The sequence below is a fragment of the Lithobates pipiens genome, unplaced genomic scaffold (genome assembly GCF_037356315.1).
Source record: "Lithobates pipiens isolate NorthernLeopardFrog02 unplaced genomic scaffold, aLitPip1_a1.2 Scaffold_25, whole genome shotgun sequence".
NCBI lineage: Eukaryota > Metazoa > Chordata > Amphibia > Anura > Ranidae > Lithobates > Lithobates pipiens.
Genome location: NW_027507787.1, coordinates 214,134,949 through 214,146,240, shown reverse-complemented (window position 1 = coordinate 214,146,240; position 11,292 = coordinate 214,134,949). Strand labels below are relative to the sequence as shown.

Sequence of the window (11,292 nt, the reverse complement as noted above, 5' to 3'; positions counted from 1 at the left end):
GCCGTGTGCTTTTCCTAAAGATTGAAGTAGGATTGGGAAAGACATTCACTTGCAGTCCTGCTATGTAAAAAATTACATTACCTAAAATGTTTTCCTCTTTTTGGAAAAGTTTTTCTGCAGCTGTTTGCATTCATTACACATGGCAATATTGGAATTATCATTCAAATCTTCCGAATGTATAATGCTAATAGGTAGAGAGTTGGCCACCCAGGCTATGAATAGACACCATGGAGCGAAAGCAGTTCTTTTATATCATTGAATAAATGTTTTTAGATGATGGCAGCATCCTCTAAGGGGAAGAGAAGTCAAACAGAAGAGATTCCTTGTAAAAATTAAGTAAACTAGAGATTAATCCCAACCATCGTAAAGTGGAGGTATGCATGCAGGCACGGATAAGACAAACTCAATGCATCTCTACCCTTAGGCAAAAGCACTCTACTCTCTGAATGGGAATTCATTTATGAAGTCCTTTATAGCGCACAGTCAAAGAGGTTAATTGAAAAATTTCTTAATGTCATTATGAAAAAAAACTAGATTAACCCAAGCTAATTCACTTTATTGTTCAAAATAAAGAGGAATAAGCATTGAACTCTCTGGCAAATTCCGGGCATGAATTAGAGGTGAGATGTTGTCTTTAAGGAGTTTGCCAATTTAATTAAGATATGGAAAATTACTTATTGTTCTTCACCACTAAAGTGCTAGGAATTAACAAGTGCTGTGCTTTTCATATCCCTGTCATGTATTTGTTTGTTTCATACCCGCAAAACCTCATTATTAAAGCTTTGGCGTTATTTCCTTCATTCATCACTACTGTTACATGATTCTACGCCATGTATCTAATGCAATGATTACAACCAGATAGGTGGATTCTAGAATTCTGATTATTAAAGGACTAAGATATTTTTTTTGTATAAAATGGCTAAAGGACTACACCATTGTTGAAAAAAAAAGTTCTTTGTTCACATTTCTTAAACTGCTGTCCAAACTCCAAGGATTCTTAATGGTCATGAGAAGTTAGTTTTCATTTTCCTGGTTCAGAGTTGCCCAGTTTTAACCCGCTGAGAAAGGATTTAAAAACATTCTATGCATTAAGGTAAAAAACTCTTCTGCAAGCAGGCCCACCCTTATATTTACCTGAGCCCAAACTTGATCCAGCAATGTGCATGAGAGCACATGCTCTGTCTGCTTTCTCCCTCCTCATTGGCACAGACACAGCAGTAAGTGCCATTGGCTCCTGCTGCTGTCAATCACAGCCAGTGATAAGGGAGGTGGGGGCAGGGTAGAATTCCGCTATCGGTGTCAATAGAGGCAGGCAGCAAGTCTCATGAGTGAGCCAACATGAGTGTCCCCATAGCTAGTGGCTTCCTATGAGGGGGCACTTGGAGAGGAGGAGCAGTCAGGAGCGGGATCAGAGAAGAGAAGGATTGGGGCTACTCTGTGCGAAACTATTGCACATAGCAGGTAAGTATAACATGTTTGTTATTTTAGAAGAATTTAAAATTTTAGAATAACTTTAAGGGAGTTGTGGGTAGACACACAGTATGTAAGGGTACCGACTGATTTTGTAAAGCAATATCTTGCTTTTTAATTAAACCAGAGATCTTCAGTAGGAGTCATTACTTATTTGTCTGAAAACATGCTCTCAATAAAAATTGTAATTCTTTCCTATCTGAGCAATACCTAGCTGGAGTCTCGATGTAAAAAACCTTGATACATTGTTTGGTCTTGTCTGACTTTTAGATGTGCTGTTGTGTTATGATTTTAGCCCTTCCTACCTTTTAAACAATAAAACAAACCCGTCTTTTTCTTGTGTCCTGCCCACAGGAAGTATTACTGAAGAGAGCAGCGGACCTTGTTGAAGCCTTATACGGAATGCCACACAATAACCAGGCAAGTCATTAATGCACGTAGCAAAATCCATTAAAAAATATGCAATTTAGGAACTACTGTGCGAGAACCTGGCAAAATATCAATACAATCCTATTTGCCATGGACGATTTTGCCAGTCACCTTAAGGGCAGTGTAATGTGATGAGCATCACCAAGGGGAAAAAGAGAGAAAGGGATAAAAAAAAAAAAATTTGACAATTAGGAATAAGGTGCCAAAAGCAAAGGCAATCGTTAAGACGACAGAGTAACCTTGAACTTGGTCCAAAATATACAGTGACTAATAGGAAAGCCTGCACTAAACCTGCCAAGCACAGGGAAGAGAAAATAATGTTTGACTAAATTGTAACCGTCATCCCATTGCCTTATAACACATGTATACTGTATGTATTTAATCAACTTTATTTAACCAAATGGGCCCAGTTCTTAAAGCGCAGTCCTGCTGTCTTAAAAGGGTAATTTCACCCAAAAGTTTTTAAACGAAATAAACTCAAGTAGGGGTATCAAAGACACTTAGTGGTAAAGTGGATAACCCAAAGTAAATAATGGTAAAAAACGCCACATCCTAGTTAGAATATGTTCAAAACAAAAAACCACGGGAGACTTATGGACTTTACAGGCACAAGTAAGGAGAGGTAATTCATTAATTTAGTACATTTTTTTATTTATACAAAAACGTACAAAAATCTAAAACCAAGAATGGAGAAGTACATTTGCTAATATGACCAATCTCAGCATAGGATGTAACCCAATATATATATAACACATTACAAAAACTTGACTTAATGTCCATAAGTATTGTATCACAGACTTAAGCATGGTATACATCCAAGATGGCAAGATGCTGGTATTGACTCCATGCCCGACATGTTTCATGTCATAGATAACACTTCTTCTGGGGCTCCACTAATTGGTTCTTAAAAGCAGAAAAACATGAACATAAGTAAGGAAAAACAAAATATAACATAAACAAGAACTAATAAATGTCAATTTGAGTATTACCAGGAGAATGGTTCAGGCAAGCACCATAAGGATGGTCAGAAAAGAGCACTGTGGGGACACACAACATATAGTATAGAAAAAATAAATTCTAATCAAATTACCCTTTAAATTGGAGAATATCGGCCGAATGTAGACTGCCAAGATATCAGAAAAGATTCAGCAGTATAACAGCCAAAACTGAAATAGATATAGATATATTACCCAATTCACCCAAAAAGTTAAAGTTCTAAGGTTCAGAAATGATAGAGCATTCAGTCAAACTTAGGGGCTTCAACAAAAAGTTTGTACCACCACCTTCCATGTCAACATATAAATAAAACCCAATATATTCAAAAGTGATTCTTCTGTCCTCAATGGTGAACTAAGAGGTATACATTGTAGGGATTCCTTCTATGTGGCAGTGGTCTTACTGCCCCCTCAGTACAATGGGTATCCTTATGGACTGTAAAGCAACAATAACAAGAGAAGGGTGCACCGACCTAGATCATTACCTCATTGAATTTTTATTCAATACTTTCGCTCTGATGAAAAGGGTTTGCCCTTGAAATGCATCAGCCATCACAGACGCTGCCTGGTCTTCCCACAGCACCAGTAGACTACAGTAGACCTGAAGGCGCTTGGCCCCACCTATATAAAAGATGAGTTTGTGAGTATAATAATTGATTTCATTGAGGTACTGCGGTGTGCTCTTCTCTTGTTATTGTTGTAAATAAAACCTGTCAGAGTCTGACCAACCCACACTTCCATGAGAAGTGATCAAAACAAGGACCTAGGCCTAAGGCTGAGTTTGCACTGCAGTGCGGAGCGGCTCACAGCCAGGGTCTGGTGTGTCCCTGTGTACCAGTTCAATGAAATTTTTGGCTGAATTCGGACCTGAAACGGACCAAAAGATGCACAGGGCTCCTGTGCAATTCGCTCCACAGCCATACCGGTGCTGTGTAAACCAGCTCCATTGAGAGCCGGTCACAGTCTCCTGACATGCAAATTGGATGCGGGAAACCCAGCCTCAGCAATCTCAACACAGGGACTGGGAGTGACTTTTTAAAGCACACCTGTTCTAAAGACCTGTAAAAGCTACCATTATTCATATGTCTGAGTAAGAGATAGATTTACATTATACAGTAATTATCACATGTAGCTTTCATGAAAAAAACTCAGTTTTATACTTTTGTGTATGAGAAATGTTATAGGAAGAGCACTTACACTAAATTCCAGAGTCTGGTGAATGCTGGGAATCTTTTTTACAAATTTCTGGAAAATTCATGGGAAACCTTGTTTCTCAATATGTCCAGAAAAATAAATGTCTGCAAAAAAAAAAAAACCTGTTTTGATTGCAGATTTTCTGTACATTTTATAACCTGCTTGAGAAACGATTGTGGTTGCACTGGGCAACCAGTGCAACACTTCTTTCACATGCTTTAATACATAAGATCCAGTTTTATAATTAATGGGCTTTCTGTCCTTGATCACAACTATCCTCCTACAAGTGCCTGAAAATGCTGAGTAGGTACTACACACCTACAACGCACACAGTTAGTTAGAAACATGCTGTGGCTACTTAGCCTGAGGTTAAGATTGCTGCTGTGTAGAAATTCCTGAACATTTTTTTCGATAGGCAACACAAATCACTGGACAAGTATTTCATCCAATACCATGACTATGATTCCAATCTAGGACGGTTTTTATTTGTTGGCTGTTGAGACAAAACTGTATCACATGGTAACCATGTCTTTGTGTTTCTTGCTGTGTAGGAGATAATCCTGAAGCGAGCAGCTGACATTGCCGAAGCATTATACAGTGTGCCACGCAATCACAACCAGATCCCCTCACTTGCCAACACACCATCTCACAGCGGAATGATGGGAGTAAATTCTTTCAGCAGCCAGCTAGCAGTTAATGTTTCAGAGACATCTCAAGCTAATGACCAAGGTAGGTGGCTATGCCAGACCCAACTCCAGATGCTGAGCACAGCGCTTATCTAACATATATTTATAGAGTTTGATGGAATCATGTTGATCTTAAACGTTCCCGTTAACATATATTCCTATCAGACAAGTAGCTTAGTATTCTCCCCCATTGCTGTAAAGCATGTTACCATTATATTATCTGTTTGCTGCTGCGTAGCGCAAGTATATTTGTAGATGTTGTTTTGACATTTGAGAAGTGGTAATTAGTTTTCTTGTAGGGTAGTAGCTGCAAAAGGTAACAACATAAAGAGTATTAAACATCGGAATATAGCCCATTAGATGCGCAACGCTACCCCGCCTTTTAAAAAACAGTCTTTTAAGATGAAATCAGTGTAACAAACAAGTTGTTGCCTGTCACTGGTGGCATTTGAAGGTCTGAAAAGGCTGAAAGTTCATCTTCTGTGTTGGTACAAACCAGGAATCAAGCCTGTTGATAATTGCTAGTAAGGATAAATGTGAAAGAAGCTGACACAATTAGATCGAAGACGGCTTTTGTTGGCTGTCTCAGCCTGTGAGGGAACAACATAGTGTGCCATCGTAGATGATTTAAGTAGGGTCGATGTGATAAGGTTATCTTAAACTGCAACTGTTGAAAGGACCGGTAAGAGGTATTGTGAAGTAACGCAACGTAATCAATACATCTGTGTAGTGTGTGATGTGGATTTGTGCAGAAAAAAAAAGAGCCAAAGTGTCTTTTATAAATGAGGGTAACATTATCTTGTTTTTTTTTGTGGGGCTTTCATTTCTTCCAGTAGGCTACAGCCGTAACACAAGCAGTGTATCGCCACGAGGATATGTTCCAAGTAGCACCCCCCAGCAGTCCAACTACAACACAGTCAGCAATAGCATGAACGGGTACGGGAATGCTGGAATGCCCAACTTAGGAGTCCCTGGGTCACCTGGCTTCCTCAATGGTTCATCCGCCAACTCCCCCTATGGCAGTGAGTGTTCTTGAACATCCTATTGAATTTTCTTATTTTCTTGCTTGCCTGTATATTTTAATGTGTTAGATTTATTTTTTATTTATTTTTTAGCCTTTTTTTTTGCTATCAGTTACTGGACAAAGGGATGGGTGACTGGAGGCTGAACATAAAAGCAGTTAAAAACATTATTATATGGCCCGCAACAATTTTACATGAATAGTGTGGTTCAAACATGCAATCATTTTCCTGTTAAACAAATGTGGTCTTTATGCAGGAGCTCCATATAATTATCAAACTTTTATTTGTTATAAGAGTGCTGTGGTGTCTAAGCAGCTAAACATTTGTTATAAAAGTGCTGTGGTGTTTAAGCAGCTCAGTATTATGACATGACGCAACCTATTGCTGTATTTGTAGACTTAGTGAATATACACTTTTAAATCTGGTAGGATTCATTATCCTATATTGTGATTTATACCCTTTTTAAGGATCTTAAAAAAATAAAAATAAAAATAAAGTACATCATTGTCATGGCAAACAGTTGACAAACCTATCCTAATGAAACAAAGTGGTTTTCTTCTATGAATATGCGTGGTCATAGATAAAAACAGCATATCTATAGATAAACTACACTTACATTAATGTAACCACATTATAAATATGAAAAGGAACAATCAAATGCAACCATTCATTCTTGTAAGCCCAGCTCATTCAAAGATAGTCAGATGCTTGCGATGAAGATTTACCATTTTTTTCAGGCCCTGTAACTTTAGGTTTGCCGTTTGTCCAGCCAAATGTCCTCAAAGGTTTTCTCCACCCATATGCAAATTCCTCAATCTAATTTTGCATAAATTATTAAAGGAACAAAGTGTCCTATCCTAGAGTACTATTGCAGAACACTTTCTCCCAGGTGTTTTGTGATTGGCTGGCTTTATAGCATTTTAGTTATACTATGTAAACTTATCAAGGTGTGACGGCACTGGGAACAGGGATAGGCCCAGTACAATAAGAAGAAGAACATTTATCAATTATGCCCTACAGTCCAGATCACTTAATATTTTTAAAAGCTGCCAACCTCATGCAGTTCTCTTTTAAATGTATCTCCCTCTCTTCTAATTGGTCTACAATATCAGGCAGCAATGATCAATCACATACTTTATGGGAGGGATCTTTAAACTGGACTCTGAAGGGGGAGAAAAGATTAAGAGAGAACTGTATTTACATAGTCACATAGTAGGTGAGGTTGAAAAAAGACACAAGTCCATCAACTCCAACCTATGTATTTGTTGGCTTATAAATCCATTGCCAAGATCAGAAATTTGGGGTGGAATGGCATTTGGCATATGGGGGACCACCACTATTATCAAAGGAAAATTTGCAACGGTTTAAAAAGACAACTTAACCATGCAAGAAAATTTTGATGGGGAAATAGAGAAGGGTGAAGAAACCACTTATGAGTAAAGACCGACATTGAAGATGGCTCCTTTGGATCATCTTACACACACATGTTCAAGGCACATGCACAAGCTTGGCCTGTCCCAAATGTAGACACCACTTAGATCAGGTACCTTCCATGGTGCTCAGTACATAGACCCCTAGATTCTTTAGCCTGAGAGTGGCCATCATAGTTATTTTTGTATTATTAGTTTGGCTATTTTATTTTAGTTTATTTTTATTCCCAAACCTAAAACAAAGGCTGCATCACTCTCTCTTTATGTTCTGCCATGGGGTTAAAAAAAAACAAAAAACTCCTTTTTGAGTCCTGATTATTTTTGCTTTATTGCAGTAGTACCATCAAGTCCTACAATGGCAGCCTCTTCGGTCACCCTCCCTTCAAACTGTAGCAGTACACACGGCATTTTCTCATTCTCACCTGCAAATGTCATCTCCGCAGTGAAACAAAAGAGCGCATTTGCCCCAGTCGTCAGGCCCCAAGCTTCCCCTCCACCATCCTGCACCAGTGCAAATGGCAATGGACTTCAAGGTGAGTTGGGTTTGTTATACAAATAGCATGTGCATTAGCTTTAGTGACAGAATATCTGTTTTGACAGGCAAATTACAGTTTCACTGGACCTTAAAAATAACAATTTATTTAAAAAAAAAAGGGGGCAAAGAAAACTGAAATGCTGTTCATGGCAAACCAACCAGAATCCTGATCTTATTCATGATGGAAAAAATAGCACAGTGGTTGGTTGTGACGAGCAACACTTTCATTTTACTTTGTTTAAGCCCAACACATGTTCCCTGTTTTAGAAGAATATGGATTACCCCCAAGGTTTTTCAGGTTCTTCTACTCTCAGGATCTGGCCTGAAACAAAAGTTTTGCTCCCCTTAATGCAAATTGGCAAACAAATTGTTAATATTGGAGCTATGAAAGAACACAAAAAGAGAGAATATTAAATCCTTTAACTTATAAAGTAATTCCCCATTACCAGTTATCTGGGATGTCTTAGCCCCATTAGTTCTGAAAATCTTGCAATCTATGCAATTACATAGACAGAGTTTGGAGTATGAAGAACTTCTAAAGAGGTTTCATATGGGGACTCTCTCAGCTATAGCAATGAGTGACAGAACACTGAAAACATCCACCACATGTCTCTATGGCATACACAAATTCATATCAAAATGTCTGCATTGTCCTTATAGTAAAATAGAATTGTACTGTATAATAATCGTTCCCAGACATTAGATATATTATTTAATGCCATAGGTTATAGTATATGCTATCAAATATTTTCTTATTTTTCAGACATGTATTACACTCCCACATTCTCAAAATCTTGAAATTGATAAAGCTAGAACAAGTGCCGCATAATGTGAGACATTTTTATTTTTAATCGTGCAATAAGATAGTCGTTTACTGTTGACTTTTTTTTTTTATATACCAAAATCCATCATTCCTTCCAGTTGAAATGAAAACACATTATAAGATGAAAAAAAAAATCAAAATTTACTTACCGTTAAATATTAGCAACTGTTTGTATTAGAAAAAATTCAATCAGTGTTTATATATCTATATATATATATATATGGCAAAACTCCAAAAGTTTTTATAAATCTGCTATAAAGATAATACTGGATTTTATTTATCAACAAATTGAATACTACTAAACCATCTAATCGGACTTCTCTCTTTGAATAAATTTAATTCTAAATGTAATTTAGAATGATTGAAAAACTCAAAATGTGTTATTTTCTCAAATATGTTTTAAATGTAGAATCTGGAGAGGAAGATGGTTTGGGAGGGTATACTGCATGTGTGGGAGGTGGCATCTCTATCGTTTTTCCATTTGGCGTTTGCTTTGAGAATGGCACAAAACACCAGAGACTTCATGATTCGAAATGTATGTACAATTAAAGGTGTGCTATATTTAAGTAATTGCAATAGAAATACGTATTACAAATTGCATGAATCCTTACCTTGTCCCCACCTTTAAAGGAGACCTGTCATGAGAAATATATGGTAACTGCTGTTGTTAACCTCCTGAAAATGGTATTAGCATTGATGTCATGAGGTTCCCTTGTTTTCCATATTTTGAATCCCTAAACAAAGAACAATAGTAGATTCCTTATTTCATTCATGACAGGTTTTCTTGAAAGTGACCATGTAGTAGATGGCTTGTGTACATGGGCAACTGCAAGGGACACCAGGTGGTCTGTAAAACCCTCCAGCCTTCCATCTCCAATCAGGAGGTACTCTGGGCTGGGGGTGTGTGAGGCCAGCGGTGGTAATATGCTCCCTTTCAGTAACACGGGAAGTTTGCCTTCCCTAGTAATCACTTAAGATGACTGCTCCCGTTATGGACCCTCCAGTGGAGATAGGAGCTTTAAGTGATTGTATGCGATGCCTTCTGTACAGGTCCTCTAACATGTTAACTAGAATATGCTTAGTGTGTTGGCATAGTGCAAGGGTCTCCAAACTTTCTAAACAAAGGGCCAGTTTATTGTCCTTCAGACTTTAGTGGGGGCCGGGCTGGGGCCAGTGGGAGTAGAAAATGGCCAAGAATCAGTGGAAGTAAATAATGCCCCATCACTGGTTTTAGTAGCGCCCTATTGTTGATACTAGTGGGAGGAATAGCACCCCATCCTTGATGTCAGTGGGAGGAATAGTACCCCGTCATTAGTGTCAGTGGTGGGAGGAATAGTGCCCCAAAGGCAAGGAAAGGGCCACATCCAACCCCAGGGCTGCAGTTTGGAGACCATTGGCATAGTGTATAAGTATATGTTAAAACGAAAACTGCAAATTTGACAATGATGTTCAGTAACCTATTGCAAACTATGAGAGATCTTACACTAAACTGTGGAAATGTAGATAACTGCTGTTTGTACAATGATATATGTCCATATACCATTAGCTTGGGTTATACATAGTTTTTTCTTTTTAAATAACAAAACTTGGGATTAGTCTTGAAAACATATTTTATAGGACAGATTGGTAACCATTTATAAATTGATATATACTTTAGAATTTGAATGTATAAATTGCTAATGAACTGTAAAGATGATGTACGATGAGGTGTTTCCATCAGTTGGATACACCTTAAAGGCTTAACTAGAACATGTTCTCCTCTCAAATCTTACCTTTCAAACCCTGACCTCTATTTAACTAGTTTGAACTGTTGAGACGTCAAATGAATCTCTCAGCATTGTCTAATCACTGCATAAGCGGTTCATATTAATAAACACTTTAAGCAGTCTTGAAGTTTATATAAGTCGAACGTTTTTTTTAATAATAATCGAGATGCGTGCAAAACCATAACACACAAAGTCATAATTATTTTCCTCTTGAATGTTGCAGTAGATCTGTACAATATACTCACAAGACATAAGTCTTCACAGTCATAAACTTGTAACACTGCGCCTAAAACAAATTAATATTGTTGGGATTAATGAACTGAGAAATTGAAGCTTAGATCACTACATAAGAAAATTTATTAGAGTTACACATAAATTAGTGAGGAGAAAAAACACATTTTAATGAAAGAAATGGCACAAAATCAAATTTCATTTTCTTTCCTTTTTTTAAACGTATTTTTTCTCCTCCAGTATAACAGTATAATAACAGTATAATTCTGCACGTTAAAAAAAATAATACTATATATATCTATATATAGATCTATATCTATATATAAATATACTGTATAATAGTTATATATATCTACATCTATCTATATATATATATAGATATATATATATATATATATAGATAGATAGATAGATATAGATCTAGATCTAGATCTATCTATATCTATATATATATATATATATCTATATATCTATATATATATATATAGATATATAGATATATATATATATATATATATCTCACAATTCAGGTTCCCAATAGGCCAAAGCAGTAAAAAATAAAGACAAACCCTGGCTCATAAGATTTTAATTTAGAACTAGAGAAATGTCTGGTACTGAGCTGGTGAGTGAGTTGGCTTCATCTGACATTACCAGAAGTGACCATGTTGTTTTTCAGCTGTCAACATGGCCAGTCTCTAGGGAGTCTGGACC

The 11,292-nt window shown here is 37.1% G+C and overlaps 1 protein-coding gene across 23 annotated transcripts in view; it reads left to right on the top strand.

Annotated features, from left to right (window-relative positions):
• Positions 1 to 11,292, top strand: part of EBF3 (EBF transcription factor 3) — a 214,631-nt gene that overhangs the window by 199,395 nt on the left and 3,944 nt on the right. For 5 of the 23 annotated variants that reach the window (XM_077455519.1, XM_077455520.1, XM_077455521.1 and 2 more), the window contains exons 12-16: positions 1,825 to 1,890; positions 4,640 to 4,817; positions 5,608 to 5,796; positions 7,562 to 7,759; positions 8,994 to 9,119. In XM_077455519.1, coding sequence (XP_077311645.1) covers positions 1,825 to 1,890; positions 4,640 to 4,817; positions 5,608 to 5,796; positions 7,562 to 7,759; positions 8,994 to 9,119 — 757 coding nt within the window. Of the gene's footprint in view, positions 1 to 1,824; positions 1,891 to 4,639; positions 4,818 to 5,607; positions 5,797 to 7,561; positions 7,760 to 8,524; positions 8,592 to 8,993; positions 9,136 to 11,292 lie in introns of those variants that run through there. The other 18 variants (XM_077455539.1, XM_077455536.1, XM_077455538.1 and 15 more) reach the window with 7 other exon arrangements.